Here is a 17,630-nt window from a genome sequence, read left to right as displayed (position 1 = left end):
AGAATCCTAACATTTGTGCATATATTTAATATCCCTTAGTTTTTTTTTAATATTATGTAACACAATTGATCAAAGAAAAAAATGTAACTTGAGGGCTTGACATTTTCCAACAGATGACAGTATCAATAAATATATCTGTACAAAAGTATTGAATAAATTATACAAAAAAGAAATACTAAAAGATTTCACTTGAACATCATGGGGTCAATTTTTTTTGAATATATATAGCCAAACGCCTATAATGAAAGTCAATAAATCAACACAACAATAAACGAGAATGAAGAAACAACAATCATTATGAATTTTTAGGGTAGGTTTTGGGTTGCCCAGATACCACAAAAATTATAACTTATGAGAGAAGTTATCGGGAGTTTGAGAGAAATGAGTGTGCAATTACAATTTTATCAATGTGAAAATAGTGAGTGGGTTGAAAAGTGAAGGAGATGCGAGCCACATATATAATTTTAAAACAATTTTTTCTGTTTTTAATTATATACATATAAATTAAGGAAGACAACATATTAATAAAGGGTTTTTGAAAACCAAATTGAAATATCCCCTTTATATAGATATATAAATAAAATTTACATTTAAAGAATATAATGTTACACTAAAAATTAGAAAACAAAAAGATAGTTACAAAAATATACCCCTTTTATAGATATAGAATAATAGGTATAGATATAAATGAATTACTTATGGTTTCTGTTTCTGATTTGAAACTTATAAAAAAAGAAAAAGATAATTAACAAAGTGATTTGTTTGCAAAAGGGTATAATTGATTTGAAAGGAAATAGAATTTGACGATTAGGAGGAGAGCGACACGGACACCGGTGTTGATCCACCTCACCTGACATTCAACGTTCAACGGATGGCATCGCTGTCATTGTGTTGAGTTTGGAGAATCGTTTCCTTTATTTGGTTCGGTGATTACTGTGTCTTCTTTACTATACTTTATAATTTATAATAAGGCGAGTGGAATCAAAGGCTTCCTTGGGTGGCGGTTGCGATGGCGGAAGGGGAAGAACTTCGGCCTGACTTGCTGAAAAACACGCCTTCTAACATTGCCAGATTGGAGGATGTGATCGAGCACTCCAAAGCAAGGCAAAAGTATCTCGCTCACACTTCTAGCCCCTCTGACGGCGGTGATGTTAGGTGGTACTTTTGCAAGACTCCTTTGGCTCCCAACGGTATTTATTTCTATCTTAGGCTTTTAGGATTTCAATTTAGGACTTACATGCATGATGCATGATTTTTTGCTATTCGCTTGCAGAGTTGGCTGCCTCAGTCCCGCGAACGGAGATTGTGGGCAAGAGTGACTATTTTCGTTTTGGCATGAGAGATTCCCTCGCTATTGAAGCATCTTTCTTGCAGGTCATTTTATAAAATGTATACTTTAGTTAATCTCTCTGCGTGTCTTTCTTTTGAATCACGGCCTCGGTGACCTTTAGATAGTGAAACTCTTCTTTGTATATGTAGAGAGAGGAAGAATTACTTTCTAGTTGGTGGAGGGAGTATGCGGAATGCAGCGAAGGCCCAAGAGAACGACAAAGTTCCAGTGCTAAGTCAGATGATGTATCTTTTATGGGACTTCCTCAGTCATGTCAACTATATGAAGTAGAGGAAGAGAGGGTTGGTGTGCCTGTAAAGGGAGGATTGTATGAGGTAGATTTGATTCAGAGACATTGTTTCCCTGTTTATTGGAATGGAGAGAACCGGCGCGTCCTAAGAGGCCATTGGTTTGCTCGTAAAGGGGGCCTCGATTGGCTGCCAATTCGTGAAGATGTTGCTGAACAACTAGAGATTGCTTATCGTAGTCAGGTCAGTATGATTATTCAAATTACTTTTTTTTTTCAATGTATAATCATCCTTGCGATTTTACAAATGATTTAGCTGTAAATGTGGTTCTGACACATAGTTATGAATACATATGTTCATCACAACTCTTGCTCTTCAACTTGTTAGGTAAATATGGTTATTTCGTAGGAGTTTTTTTGCTTGCATATGGAGAGAGACCAGCAACCTTTGCTTGCGACATGCTTTACTAGTTTGTTATGATTTTGTGATTTGTGGTTGTTTTTGTGAGGGTATCTTATCCTTTTGCTCTTCCGATCATTTTCTTTTTCATCTTTAACAACGTTTCTTTCTTTATTAATAAATGGTTACGTTATTATAACACTATTTCTTTGCCTATTAGTTATTTATTTATTTATATGAATAATGGTAGCGATACTCTCGAAAATACTATTTCTCTAACATTCTCTATTATTTTCTAACATTCTTTTTCTAACTCTCACAAATTTTGGTGGGTCTCATATCTAAACTAAGAGAGACTCGTGAAATGAGACGCGAGACCACCAAAATTTTTAATTTTTAATAAATTCCGGTCAATAATAGAGTGTTGCTAGCATTTCTCTTATTTTATGTATTGATAGAAGAAATTTTGAGAGAAGAGTATAAGATCAGAAGGTATGTTGTGAACCTAAAAGAGGTTAAAGGGGAAAAAAGGGAAAGAAGCAAAGAGTAGGCAAATAAAGGGAAAGAACCTAATATAGCTGTGAGCTGGAGCACTGCAAAATACTTAGAAGCCACTCCCCCCCCCCCCCCCCCCCCCACAACAGAAGAAAGCCAATGCAATTACTTGTCTCTGAAAATTTTAACATCCCTGCCTCTTCAGTGATAAGCATCAAATAGCAGCAAGTATTGCACTGTCAAAGGGCCTTGCCCTCCTCAGATCTTTCCAAAGCAATCTTTTTTAATTTCTCTTCTTGTTTTTCCCCCTTCTATAACTGATAGTAAGTAGTAATGTTATGTAGATAATTTTATCTCTAGTTCTTCTGTGCAATTTAGCTTTTTAACATATTTCTTTTGGCTGGGGGTTTGGGTTAGGGCAGGGAAGAGGATAGTCAGTTTTCAATTTGTGTTTTTCTTTGCTTCAGAAAGTGAAGGTTTATATTTTATTAATTTCTATAGGTTTGGCACCGTAGAACGTTTCAACTGTCAGGACTTTTTGCTGCTCGAGTTGATTTGCAAGGCTCCACCCAAGTATGCAGATTTTTTCTGAAAGAATGGTGCAATTTGTTTAGGGTTGGTTATGGTTTTAATCCTTGTAAATAGGGCAATGTTTGCTTTTAATCCCTAAAAAATATTGTCTCCTTTTGGCCTCTTATTTATAGAAATGTGTATGGTCTCTGTTTTTGAGGGACTAAAATTGAGAATTTTTTTATGATGGATAAAAACCAAGCCTTACACATTCCCAAAAAATGAGTGACCAAATGAGACATTTTTCTTTCTCTCAAGGGACTAAGAGGGAACATTTTTTGTATTTACAGGACTAAAGCATATTTAACTCATTTATTTATTTATTTTGTTTTATGGATAGAAATTGTTTTGTTATTAATATCTTGTCCATTATTGTCTATCGGTGTTGAACATGCAGGGTCTGCATGCCCTTTTCACGGGAGAAGATGATACCTGGGAAGCCTGGCTAAATGTTGATGCTTCTGGCTTTTCTAGTTTTGTCAGCTTTGCTAGTAATGGAATCAAGCTTAGGCGTGGTTACTCTCCATCAAATTCACCAAAACCAACCCAGGTTTTCTGACTTTTTTCTCCTGTAGTGCTATAATGTATAGATACAGATAATCTGCCATTAGAGTAATCCTTATTCTTTCCATAGGGGGGCACGGTATATATCCTGATTTTGCTTTGTAATTTTGTCTTCTACTATTTTTGTGTTTCTAGAGGTGTCTTTATGCTGATATATATAGTCATGTCTAGTATGCCGTTATTAATCAATTATTCTTTAATACATATTTTATAATAGAAAATCTGCAAGTGTATCATGTTCAATGTAAGTGATGATTGAACTTGGCAAATTTTAGTATGTTTCTTATCATCATTATTATATACTAATGTAAAGACAGGATATACTGTGCCTGTCTGTCCACATTTTTTATTATTTGAAATTGGATTTTATATGCAATCAGTGCTGTTTTCTTCTCATATTTTTTAATTTATATTGAGTAGTTCAGTGAGAGAAAAGTTACTGAAGTGGGAGGTTGAAACAAAATAGTGGGTTGGTTTGCAATATCAGCTGATGGTCAAAGAAGTCACAAAAATGTGGAGAGAAAAAGAGGATATTACCTTTATCATTGTTATGGATTTAACTTGTTTTGGTTACTGATAATTCTCTGGATAGTCATTAGCTACAGTTGAATAACCTGAATGTGCTTTCGTTCTGGAAAAACACAAATACAGATCAATTCTATTGTTATTAACTTGGAATTTCTAACAGGATGAACTAAGGCAACAGAAGGAGGAGGATATGGATGATTATTGTTCACAGGTATACAACAAAAAATTCAGATGGTCATCATTATTATACTTATGTCTCTCACTAGTCTCCTGATTCTCTCAGCAGTCAACAGGGCTCCACCCATGCTTTTCTGCTGACACCTGGGGGATTCTTTGTTTTATCATTTTCATCAGATAGTACAGCTTCCCTGTCCTTCCTTTGTTTGCTTGATATCAATTACATTACAATAATTATTTGTAGGTCCCTGTTCGACACTTGGTATTTATGGTTCATGGGATTGGTCAAAGATTGGAAAAATCCAATTTGGTTGATGATGTGGGCAATTTCCGGCATATTACAGCAAGTCTTGCAGAGCAGCACCTTACTCCTCATCAACGTGGCACTCAAAGGGTCCTCTTTATCCCATGCCAGGTATCCGATATGTTGTTCTTTATGTGTGTTCTGAGCCTTTTCTGCTGCATTATGTTTCTCCTCTGACTTGTGGTTGTTTGTAAAGTTCCCCTTCTCAATAAAACTAAGCCATCTCCCACCCTGATATTCCATTTTTGCACACTAGACCATATTTTGTGATTAGGGTTAAAATTGAAGCTGACTGTGCTAATTGTAGTGTGATTATATCGAGATATGGAGTTATGTACTACTGACATAAAGATCTGTTTCCTGAATTGTAACTTGTACTGCACAGTAAGAAACTTGCATTAAATCTCTAAATCTCTTTGAATATCTCTGCAGGAGTTTTCATTATCAGTTTCACTCACTTTCCCAATTGAGCATTTGAGATGCTCTTATATATTAGTTTCCTTGAGTCATGTATTGTGTTTAGATTAAAGTAACTGTTGCAAGTTAGATATCATATAGAATATTATAATGAATGGTGGAATTACTTTTGGTAGAATTAGAATAAATTCTGAACTAGGCAATTTTACAAAATGTGCTTCTTTTTTGCTTGCTTTGAATTTTGTGCCATTTATTTTCTGTCTTTTATCAAGCTGCACTGTCTAAGAGCAACCTATTGAAACAACCATAAATTAAACTTCAAAGAAAGTTCGAAAGCATAAACCAATCACATGCATGTTTAGGGGCAAAGAGAGATCCTTAAAATATTTGAGCATTTTGCTCCAGTAAATTAATGACTGCATAAAGAGAACACTGCAATTTTCACTCTGAAACTTTCATTTATTTGATTTTAACTAATTGGTGATTTCATGTTATCTAGTGGAGAAAAGGTTTGAAGCTGAGTGGTGAAACTGCTGTTGAAAAAATAACTTTGGATGGAGTGCGGGGATTGCGAGTCACACTGAGTGCAACTGTTCATGACGTGCTATACTACATGAGTCCAATTTATTGTCAAGACATAATTGACTCGGTATCTTTTTTTCTTGTGTGTGTGTGTGTACTGCTTCGTTTGTTTTTCTGAATCTTCCTTTAAAAATTATTAGATCGTTATTTCAATCTTTTCCTTTTTTTTTTCTTTCTTTTTATAATTTGGAATCTATATTCCACTTAAAAAATATGCTGAAAAAATGAAAAAAATAATTCTAAAATAAATTACTGAAATTGGACATTTGATTTTGCATCATTTAGATGCAAAGCTTTTCACAATTGCATTGGCAAGACCATATAAGTTGACGTGGTTCTAGCTGAATTTCTTCCTTTTAAATACTGATGCTACCTCTTGTGCAGTTATGCAATATTTTGCCTCTGATTATGTGTCTAGTATTGCTCTACAATATCTCTCTTATTCTTTCTTATGAGCACCTTTTGTCTATTGTTTGGTTGGATTGGTTTGAAAGAAATTGGCTTAGTAAATTCATATTATTTTTGTATTTTTAATCCTTCTGGCATTTACGAAACAATTATTTGGACCTTTACTTATATTAGTGTTTTATTTTTTTGCCATAATAAAGGGTTAGCAGATGATTATTTAACTTTGTGGATTAAGCTGTGTAATTGGTTCTCAATGCTTGACTAGTCCAATGAAAATGATGAAACTGTCGGTTTGGCCCTAACTCAACCTTACAAAATTGTTTTTGTTGGTTTTATCTCTAGTTGATGTGGGACTTGAGTTTTTTCCAATATATCTCCTCGCACCAAACATTATTGGGCTTGGTGCTTAAATCAATGGTGAGTTGACCTTTTTATAGAGTAGATCTAGGATAGCTCGGATATCTTCTTAGAATGTGAGTTTGAGCTTAACTCAACACTGCATAACTGGTTTGTAATTTGAGGGTTGTCTCTCACTTACAAAGTCTTTGTTTGCTTTATTTCTAGTTGATGCGGGGCTTGGAATTTTCCCAACATGCAAAGAATCTATAAATGAAAAAGTAAAATAGGCCCTAGCTGCCTTGATATGTGATGCTTGAGAACTCTAGGAGTGAAAATTTGTTGAATCTTCTGACTTTTATTCTCTTTTTCCCTTGAATGTGCATACTTGCTTCCAAACATTTTTCAATTGCAAAACTATGCTGCAAAGATAAATGAAACCTTAGCATTTTGGGATTATGTGTAACTGCACTGTAGACGTCTATTTTTAAAAACTAGATTCACAATCACATTCTGATTTCCTTTTTCCCATCAGTTGGATTGAATGCTTTAAAAGCTTTATATTTTATACTATTGTAATAGAGACTTTAAAAAAAATGTTTTAACCAGTGAATTTGCACTTCTCTAGGTATCCAACCAACTGAATCGATTATATTTGAAGTTTCTCAAAAGGAATCCTGGATATGATGGCAAGGTATGCTAGTGAGAAAATTTGCTTCATTTTCCCCTCTATACATTTTTAATGTCTATAGTGGTTCACTTCATGCTGACTTGTTTAGGTTTCATTATATGGTCATTCTTTGGGAAGTGTCCTCTCATATGATATCCTCTGCCATCAAGTTAATCTATCATCCCCATTTCCGATGAATTGGATGTATAAAGAACATGATGAAAATGGGGAATCACTCCCTGATAAGGAAAGTCATCATGTGCGGAACTCACCAATCAATCAGGATTACACATTCAGTATGGTGAGCCCCTGTGAAGAAAATAAGAGTACACAACAGACTACTTCAGAAATGGAGGCAGAATATTCCGAGGAGCCCTCGGTTTTAGGCCCTGCATTATCAAGTTTAGAAGGATTTACTGCAGAACCTAATTCTCTAGAACTAAGTAACAAGGGAGATGTTTCTGAGTTGCGTTCTGATTCCAGTGACACATGTTTTGAGAAAATGGGTGTATTGGATAAACCCGAGAGCGTGGATGTTGGCCTGACAGTGGATAAGGATGAAAGTGAAGTTACAAGCAACAAAGATGAAGTAATCAAGAAGCTCAGAGAAGAGGTTAGTTTCCAGTTCTATTTTTTCCTCTCTTTTTTTCAATTTTTATTTCTGATGGTTCTTTCTTTCGTGTTTTCCCCTTTAAAGAGAGGGAGAGGGATTTTGAGAGGTTGTAAATATGAAAGCTCCCAACACCATTTCTATTGATGCTATCACTCCTTTCCAGATGAAACATAAACTTTGGTCATGTGCAGTGCAGCATGTTAGAACTTACAAATGAAATTATCAAAAAGTTATTCAGCCCAATATCTTAAGTTGTTAGGTTCATGTCCAGGAATGGTTTATTTCTCTAGCACACCTTGTCATGTTATTTGAGGTCTTCATATTTGTGTTAGAATTTGAATTTAATTATGAAAAATGAGAGTCAAGGATCAAAATTTCCAGTGACATGATCAGGTATGCTCTAATACCATGTCAACTACCAATTCATCCCAAAAGCTTTAGATATTAGGAGCAGGCCATGGAATATTTTATGTTCCTTTAATAGTAGCAAATAAGGAAACCATGTACAAGTCTATAGTGAAGATGTGTGCCACGTTTTCTCCCTTTTTGATGATCTGGTATTGGTGCCATAAATCCCTCTTGTCACCAATAATGTAGGAATTTGTCTCAATTTGATTTTTTCTCTAATAGAACCTTGTGTTTTAGTTGTTAGGTCTCAAGGCTCACCAAGAAGGGGGGATTGAATTGGTGTTTAAAAACTTTTAAGAATTTAAAACTTTGCACAACGGAAAATATTCCCCAAGAATTAATAATTCATAAATTGTAAAACAAGTTCTTGAACTGACTAGTTTCTTGATCTTTAGAAATCTTTATTAACATACAAGTTTAAAAATCAATTACTCAAATTATGCACTACAAGAACTTATACGGGTTTCGAGATCATATGCCTGAATCAATATTGAAGCATTGTAAAGCGCAAAGAGAGAGAGATTCACAGAAAGCTACATCTAGTCATGTTGATCATAGATATCTATTGTGCAAAATGTGATTACAATGAGGGTAGCTGATCAAACCTAGACCCTAAAGCACTCTCATAATCCCTATAGGAATCCTTTGTTAATCCCTTGACTAGAGACTTCTTCTCTAGCTTTTAAGCTCAAAAAACACTATCTTGAGATATACTTTTCTATTGGACACTATGCAAAAAAAAAAAAAGAAAGAAGAAAAACACAATACATAAAGTAATGGAACAAATAAACCTTTTGAGCACAAGCTGTTTCCCACAATCTTGATTAGTTCATGATCATCTTGATTGAGAAAGCTCTAAAATAATCTTGAAGAATTCTCTTTTTCACAATTCACGTGTTTTTTTTTTAATTTTTTTATTTTCTTTCTTGAAAACCTTTGTTTTTCTCTCTTGGAAACTCACTTTTGGATTTAAGAGAATTTTGAACTCGTTATTCAAATGTGAAGTTGAGTATATATAGAAAAATATTTATGCTAATGTAATCAATTACTTTGATCTTGTTGTTGTCCAAAAAAAAATGCATTATATGCAATCGGTTACTTTGATCATGTAAGTTGAGTATATATAGAAAAATATCCGTGTTGATGTAAACGACTACTTTGATCATATAATCAATTACTTTGATCTTGTTGCTTCCTAGAAACAAAATGAACTAAATGTAATCAATTAAAACTAAACTTTTTTTTTATACTTTGTTTGTAATCGATTACAAAACTTTGTAATCGGTTACAATATCAATTTACAACAAAAGTGAGTTGAGTTTATGTAGAAAAATATTTGTGTTGATGTAATTAGTTACTTTGATCATGTAATCAATTTCATCTTGTTGCTGCCCAAAAATAAAATGAACTATATGTAATCTGTTACATTGTCATGTAATTAGTTAAAACAAAACTTTTTTGTTTTACTTTGTTTCTTCATGTAATCGATTACGATGTTATCGGTTACAATAGCAACTTGGTCAGTTTTAGAAACCTTGGTGCATCATGTAAAAGATCCCGACTGAGCTCGTTTTTGTTACTCAGCAACGAAACTTCATCACCTCTCATGTAATCGATTACTTCATTTTGTAATCGGTTACATCGGAACATTTTAAACCTAGTGAAAAACCAAATGTTCATCACAATCGGTTACTCTGCTTTGTAGTCAATTACATTAGAATAAGTTAAACTTAAGCAATTTTAGCATGATTTACTCTTAGTTAATTTGCGGATCAGTTGATTTTAAGTTTTTGAAAAACTCTTAAACCATTTTTAGTCATCTTAAAGATTAGAGAGATTAGCTTAGCTCATCCTAAGACTATCCCTATCATTTAAAAATGAAAATTCCTATACTAATACAACATGACACCACTTGACTTGACTTTTTTCTTCATCATCTGAGAAGCCAACATAAGCATCTTCTTTAGCTTCATCCTCTTCTTTTAATCACAACATTAGTCAATGTGAATGCCAACATGTTTTTTACACCATAAGTTATAGGATAAATGGTTTACAAACCAGGCTCATGATGTAATTGATGCAACAATTAATAGGGAGTTTGTTGTCTTATGTTTTTTATTTTCAGTTGATATGTTTTAATTATTAATTACAAAAATGCTACGCCACTTATTTATTTCCTTCAGGAAATAGAATGAAAACAAGCTAGCATTTTTATGGTTATTAATTATGAAAACAAACCAAACATCCCCAAAGTTTACAGGTAGATTGAGCCATAGCACGATATTCTAATTCTGCACTTGACCACTGTTATAATATCTGATTGTGATTCCGTGGTTGTGCCTTATCAAGTTTTGTTCTGAATCATGGGTCACATGACCTCCCATAAAGCACACTGCATACATCAAAGCAGAGCAGAGTGTGAAACAGAAAAGGCTTGGTGGATAATAGAGGGCCAAAAAAGAATATGGAAATCTTGGGTGATATGAGGATGTTAATTCCATATAGAGGGAGTGAATGTTACTGAGCTATGTCATAATTTCATCATACGATAGTGGATGTGAATGCTAATGTACGAATTCCTCATTGCAAAATTTTATAATGTAGGTGTTAATCATTGAAATAGAAAGTATTAAACAAATTTCATATTTTAATAGATTTCAATATGTGATATTTATATTTAAAAATGTTCAGGAAGAAAGAAATAGTGGCAATATACATTAACAAGGTTTGGGTTTATATTTTATTGGTAGTATTTCGATAGTAGTTCATCTGTAAATACTACAATTAACCTTGTAAGGGGAAGCCTCTCTCCTTCTCAAACTTGAAAATTACCAAAAAATAGCAAATTAATGTTAAAAATATTTATACAACATATTATTTGAACTTAACCAAGTTTCAATCTAGAATCCTAAATTACATCAATGGCAGAATAAACTCAACATGATTCGACCTATGATGACAGGACCAAGATGCCCGCATTTACTGGGTGACACAATGAGAAGAGAAAAATATTATAAATGTCCAAATGAATTTCATGAAGCTATTTTAGTAGTTCAGAAAAACTATATCTCTGAGCTATCCCCCAATTTGCTTGTTAATTCACATATAGGTGCACAAGGCAGAGGGGTATAAGGACAGATTGGTGACTTAGATACTGGGAAGCGGTCAACCAATTTTGGGCTTGTGTGTATGTTTACTACATACACAAGGTGTGCTTTGGAACTCACACAAATGTATAGACCACAGTGTAATTAGTTAAAATAGTTGGGTGGTTATAGTCAAAGAGACAGGGAATTAACTTAAACGAGATGAGTTAGAAAATGGAGATTGTGTTTTGTTATCATTTGGGAAACTAATCATTAGCTCTGCTGCAGAAAGGGGGAAACCTTGGAAGGAAAATATCTACTTAGTTTCTTTGTAATTCAATAAATACTGCTAAAGCATCCCCTCCGCCCTCTTTTTCATTCTCTGTTTTTCTTATCTCCCCAAAAAATCATCCCATTTGTGGGTTCCTAACAAATACCCTCTTATCATTTCCCTACTCTGCCACCAACTTTAATTGCATTTATAGCATGCTTGTAACTAACAAAGTTTGTTTATTTATTTAGATTGATTCATTGAAAGCCAATCTAGCTGAACTGGAATCACATCATAGCAATAATCATACTGAGGAAGTGTTACATTCTGGTAAATACTGTTTTCTTGTCCTTTAGAAGGCTGTGATGTTTTCTACTTTTGTCTTTATTTTTAATTTACAATACAGCAAATAAAGGTGTTTGCATGCATGTTGCACTATGGCAGTACCAAAGATATCTAAAAAGGTGCCTCCCATAAAAGATGCAGCAAAGAGTTATACTCCATATATCAAGTACACCAAGCTTCAATTCAAGGTATGGAAACAGATATGAACTTTGATTCTGTCATCTATGTACAACTCTTTAATGTTTTCGTTGAGATTTACATTTAATAGACTCAATACTAACAAAATATGGGTCATTGTTAATTTCCATAGTAAATATAACACAGTGGTTAGGGTTAAAAACAAAGTGATTCTATCATAGGCTTATTTTTAGAGCTTTTTTTCCCCCATAAGCTATTATCTTTAGTTTCTGAGGAAAATAGTAGAACAACTTTTTTTTGTTGAGGTTTTTGCCTTTTCCCCCTAAAAACTTACATAATCATTATATATTTATATGACATTTTTAAAAAAATATTTTCTTTAAAACAAGAACAAAAACATGAGCTCCATGTATCCTATTGCTCATATGACTAAACTGCATTTATGCCAGGTTGATACATTCTTTGCTGTTGGATCCCCCCTTGGTGTATTTCTTGCACTTCGTAATATCCGGATTGGCATTGGTAAGCAAGTCTTTTATGTGGCATTATACAATTTATTTCTGATCTTGATTGTCATTGGTAATCAAGGCTTTTAAAATATTGCTCAATGTATCTTTAAGTTTGTAGCTGATAAAACCAGTACTTATAATCAGTAGAATTTAAGGTTGACTAGAAGCTGCAGATGAAACACTAGTCAGAAGAAAAAATAGCTCTGAAAATAAAGTGGACCATTAGTTTTTAGGGAGCTTGGCAGTGGGGTGGTGACAGGTCAGAGGATGGTGCTGCTCAGATACTTTGTTGTAAACTTGAAATTAGAGGGTTTTAGGTATATAGGGTGGAAAAGGAGGATAAAGAGACTGCATCCAGTAAGGTTGATATTGTCTTGATATGATATGATGATAGATCCTCAAAGATGAAGACAGAGATTGAGGGGAAGAAAGAGAGGTCAGATATGAGGCAGAAGAGAATCAGAGAGAAGTTCTATTATGAGTTAATCACCTATACACTGCCAATGTAAAAAACTTTTTACACTGGCAACCAATCATATCTTTTAATAGTGCCATATCATTTGCTTATTTAATGAAATAAAAATAAAATAAAATCTACTAAAAGATATGATTGGTTGCCAGTGTAAATTTTTTTACACTGACAGTGTATGGATGATTAACTCTTCTATTATTCTGCTCTGCCAAGGGAAAACCCCTTCTACAACTGTGAAAACAGTTCATTACCATCCCAAATAATGACCCCCTTATTCAATATAAAATAGTATTTATAAGTCTCTCCTCTAAACTCCCAAACTGAACAGATCTCTCTAACTATGCTAACCACCACCTTTACTAACCAGGCTTCCAGTAGCCAGTCATCCCTTACATCTCATTGGTTCCTTTGCCTCCTAGAATGGACCTTTAATATTGGCTCCTCTTGGTTCCTAACATATGATGCATTACAACGATACAAAACATAAAGTGCTGGCCTTATGTATACTAATATTAGATCATAATCCTAATTAAATAAGAAAATGAATCATAGGGATTATGGGAAATATGGAAACTAATCTTGAGGTAACAGAAGATATTTAAATTATTGTAAAATATAATCAATATAGTATTGAGTTTTCATCATGTATTCTATCACTATGATCATCTTTGGCTATGTTTTTTCTTCTATTCTTCAAATCTTTGATTCATTTTCGTTTGACGTCATTGGAAAGTTAGAGCTTTATATGCTTTTTATATAATAAAAGGGATTAAGGTTGCAAGGGTCAGTCACTTACTAACGTCCAGTTTTAATCATTTGCATCTAGGTTGATAACCAAGTATTCTTTCTTGTTTTCAGGCAGAGGCCAAGAATATTGGGAGCAAGAAAATATAAGTGAGGAGATGCCAGCTTGTCGGCAGATGTTCAACATTTTTCACCCCTTTGATCCAGTAGCATACAGGTTTGCTACAATTTCTGCCCCAATTAAGTATCCCTAGTGATTATGAGTAGAGTTGTGAACATTATAATTAAATTTCTTGCCATCAGTTGTTTTGTTTTTAATCACGGTTGTGAAATAAACATGTATCATTTAATGATGCACCCATTTTAACGTAGTAGCTGTCCTAGAACTTGACCTAATTATTAGAATAAATAGAAGTGTTACTGTGTTAGGTTTTTTCTTTTTATTTTTTTATTGGCAAATGTTAATTGTTAGTTGTTAGTTGTCAGTGGAGGGATTCAAACCCACACTCTCCTTATCACTCCAACCCTATGCCCCTCCCCCCAAATCACTTGGGCCACCTTATCACTCTACTGTGTTAGGTTAAGGTATCATAGAATGTGTATTACTACATCCCAATAATAATGTTACTGTTTGATGTCTTTCTTTTTCTTTCCCTATCATCAACATGTGAAATAATAGATACTGATTCAAACACGAATTTGCAAATCTTTTCTATTTTAAGTGTTGTATCTTCCCTAAAAATTGCATGACATGCTGTTTTTTAAATTCACCAATCACCACAGGGTAGAGCCACTTGTCTGCAAAGAATACGTTAGCCAACGACCTGTTTTGATTCCGTACCACAGAGGAGGAAAAAGGTTGCATATTGGATTTCAGGTGAGGGAACAAAGATTCTAGTACTATGGCTATTTTGGATCGTGATATCTGTCTTAAATAATGCCCTAAATCTTTATGTAGGAATTTACTGAAGACCTAGCAGTTCGAACTCACGCAATAAAGAATTATATGAAATCTGCAAGGGTAAGCCCCTCTTTTTTGTATAAAGGAATAAATGAGAGCAAGAGATGACAAAAAGTTTTAAGGTTAAACAAGAAGACTAAAGGTTTCAATTATAATTATATATTGATTTGTTATTATTCTTTCATGCTGCATTACTCCAATTTTCCCTCTAATAAAATGTCTTTTAGAATTTTGTATTGTTGCAATGGCTTTTGATACTACACGTGACTCACTCAAGGAATATATATAGATGGTTAATATAAAACAAAATACATTTTATCATGCGAAGTAAAATTGTAGTGGTTAATTTTGAATGTGAATTTTTTTAGTTTATTTTTATTGCTTTATAAGTTACTGGCTATAGAGTGGTGTTCAGCAATCTGGTGTTTTCGTTGTCAGGTTAGCAATTGCTGTTGAAAATAGAAAGATACCAATAAGCTTAGCCCAACTCATTATGGATAACGCACAATGTAATATTATTCCCTGACGTGCAAGATTAAAATTTGAAACAGAAGATACAAGGAATTTATGATGGGTCTATCAGATTGAACAGAAAAAGCACACACCGTGATATTTTATGTTCTACTGTTGTGCATGTTGGTGGTTGTAATTTCTGTTTTCTAAGCAGGATAAGGTAATCACAATTTGTCAGTCGAGGAAAATGGAGAACATGGAAGGTAATATAGTCTTCTAAGTTCCTTTTCTTTTTGGTAACTTTATCGAATTTCAAATTCATGAGTTTGAGAATGCTAGCCCCTTTAAGAACACTAATTTAGTAGTTGTGAAAAGGGATATTGTTATCTTTATGGCTTTTTCCACTTGCAGTTGATTTAGAAGGGTTTTTCTTTTGACAGTCATTTGATTGGATTTACTATTGTGCTTTTTTACCTGTATTGTTTTTCGATGTCTTGCCTCACTGTATTTTACTTCTAATAAGGAAATCTATTTGTAATCTATAATTCCCCACTACAAAATTGCAATTAACAGTAACGATGATACTGGTACCAGATAAATAGGTTGTAGTCGTTGTTGGCAGTAAGTTTCATTGACTGACTTTTGGTAAATATTATAAAAGGCAAACAAAACCAAAGACGTTTAACATTGGCGTGCTAGTTATGCAATTTTCTCCTCTTTTAATTTTCTATTCGTAATTATGTCTGTTTATGCTGAAGTTCTTCGGATTGTATTATAATTTTTTAATAATCCTTGAAAATAGTACTGAACTCGTTTTGTAAAACTTCAGAAGCATGCTTGCCAAATGCCGTGCTAACTCAAATTCTTGCCTATCTGTATTGTAGGGGAGAGTTCTGAAGAGGAAGAAGAGCCATCATATGGATCTTTTATGATGGAGAGGCTGACAGGAAGCAAGAGTGGACGAATTGATCACACGCTTCAGGTATGAAGTTGTTCCAATTAGCTACTGATCTTTCTTGGTTCAGCACTCTGGTGTCAAAAGTATTGTGCAAAATGAGAACACGCAACACAACTGATTTATAAAAATGTTTTAAAGGAATGGGAACTACCTTAATAATCATGCCTAGGTTCTTTCCAAATAACAGCTGCCTTTAGGTTCTTTCATTTAGTTTTCTGTCCGATATTTTTTTATTATTACTATTATTAATTTGAGTTTTTCTTCGTAAATTGTAATGCAGGACAAGACCTTTGAGCATCCATATCTGCAAGCCATTGGAGCACACACGTAAGTATATTTACAATTTTCTCATTCATGTAGTTATTTGAACTGGAACCAATGAGGCAATTACGTTATAGGTTTTATTGTTAGGTCACTGGTCGAGCTAGTCATTGTTTTTTTTAACCAATGCTTGTGTCATCCTGTGATCATGAATTCACATATGAAATATATTATTAAATGGTTTTGGGAAAAATGAAATTTAATAGAAACCACAACTTAGAAGATCCAACTCTCTGGCTGATGGCTCTATAGTTTGGTCACAGAATCAGACGCAATGTGACTTAAATGGTCTATTTCCTATGATTTTGTACATCTGATGCTCATCATATTCCATGTCATGCATTTGTTTAGTTTGGTACTTCTCCTCCTCTGCTATTTGCTCAGTATAAATTTCTTGCATCCATAAGAAAATGCAGAGAATGTTGAAACATGTAAGAAATTTTCTTCCCTTTTTATACGACAAAGCAGTATCGTATACCATGCCGCTTGACTCTATTACAGAATTGTGATTGTAATTTCCTTTAAGAAGCATATATACTATCTACATGCCAGAACAGTATTGAGGATATGTCTTTAATATATATTGGATGAGGGAATTTGTTTTGAGCTTTGGCTTTGACTATTTTTATTACCACAATGGGTGATTTTGATAGAATTGCCATACATTTGATTTCGCATGTTTAGTTTTATGACTAATCTATCTGGTGGACAGAAACTATTGGCGGGATTATGATACCGCTCTTTTCATATTGAATCACTTGTATCGAGATATACCAGAAGACCGCGATTCGTCGATTGTATCTAACGAAGACAACTCAAAATATGAGAGTACCTCTGCTGGTTGGCATGAACCGAGAAACACTGCTGAGGAAGATCTTCCGTTGACTTTCTCCGACAATGTTGTGGTCAGAAGCTTCTCGAGCAAAGCTAAGAAGATTCTGCAGAAGCGCACTGAGTCTAATTTCTAAATGCATGGCTTGTGGGCTTATCTGCTCTGCCATTATATTGAACATGCTCGCGTGAGATCTCCATGCATCTGGCGTTCCTGTTATTGTCTCTACACGTTGTAATTGAGATCGCGAAATTTACAAAAGAATGTATAGTAGAAGGATTCTCCACACCATCTTAGGATTTAGGATTATTTCAATTAGCTCGCTAGTTTAGTGTTAAATTAGACTCCTCCAATGTATGTAACAAAAGGAGGGAAAAATAAAAGAAAATCGTGTGCATGGCTATTAATATCAATATGAGGAACTGCACAATTCCTGGTGATAGTGAACTGAGCAGCATAAAGATTATTTGTTTCACTTGTGTCTGTTTGGT

At 33.9% G+C, this 17,630-nt stretch overlaps 1 protein-coding gene across 3 annotated transcripts; it reads left to right on the top strand.

Annotated features, from left to right (window-relative positions):
- Positions 1 to 753: 753 nt before the first annotated feature.
- On the top strand, positions 754 to 17,614 carry SGR2 (shoot gravitropism 2 (SGR2)). 3 transcript variants are annotated; one of them, XM_020358650.3, is made up of 20 exons: positions 757 to 1,190; positions 1,274 to 1,374; positions 1,480 to 1,821; positions 2,974 to 3,045; positions 3,440 to 3,592; positions 4,295 to 4,345; positions 4,556 to 4,726; positions 5,532 to 5,681; positions 6,987 to 7,052; positions 7,138 to 7,641; positions 11,658 to 11,736; positions 11,851 to 11,939; positions 12,339 to 12,411; positions 13,729 to 13,831; positions 14,398 to 14,491; positions 14,573 to 14,635; positions 15,243 to 15,291; positions 15,913 to 16,010; positions 16,267 to 16,313; positions 17,020 to 17,614. In XM_020358650.3, exons 1-20 carry the CDS (start codon positions 1,010 to 1,012, stop codon positions 17,273 to 17,275), a joined length of 2,742 nt encoding a protein of 913 aa, XP_020214239.1. In that variant the 5' UTR covers positions 757 to 1,009; the 3' UTR covers positions 17,276 to 17,614. The 3 variants fall into 3 exon arrangements, with proteins under 3 accessions (XP_029127209.1, XP_020214239.1, XP_020214240.1); XM_020358651.3 differs by lacking the exon at positions 757 to 1,190 and having other exon boundaries at positions 1,274 to 1,389; XM_029271376.2 differs by lacking the exons at positions 15,243 to 15,291; positions 15,913 to 16,010; positions 16,267 to 16,313; positions 17,020 to 17,614 and adding an exon at positions 15,014 to 15,236 and having other exon boundaries at positions 754 to 1,190.
- The last annotated feature ends 16 nt before the right edge of the window (positions 17,615 to 17,630 follow it).

This window comes from Cajanus cajan, chromosome 8, assembly GCF_000230855.2.
Source record: "Cajanus cajan strain Asha chromosome 8, NIPB_CcT2T_4, whole genome shotgun sequence".
Lineage (NCBI taxonomy): Eukaryota > Viridiplantae > Streptophyta > Magnoliopsida > Fabales > Fabaceae > Cajanus > Cajanus cajan.
The sequence above is the reverse complement of the archived record's forward strand: the minus strand, read 5'-3'. Positions and strand labels throughout refer to the sequence as shown.

Coding starts and splice junctions, on each gene's coding strand:
- SGR2 (XM_020358650.3), top strand. CDS start 1,010: ATGGCGGAAGGGGAAGAACTTCGGCCTGACTTGCTGAAAAACACGCCT. Junction 7,642..11,657: donor TCAAGAAGCTCAGAGAAGAG/GTTAGTTTCCAG, acceptor TTATTTATTTAG/ATTGATTCATTGAAAGCCAA. Junction 14,492..14,572: donor GGTTGCATATTGGATTTCAG/GTGAGGGAACAA, acceptor ATCTTTATGTAG/GAATTTACTGAAGACCTAGC.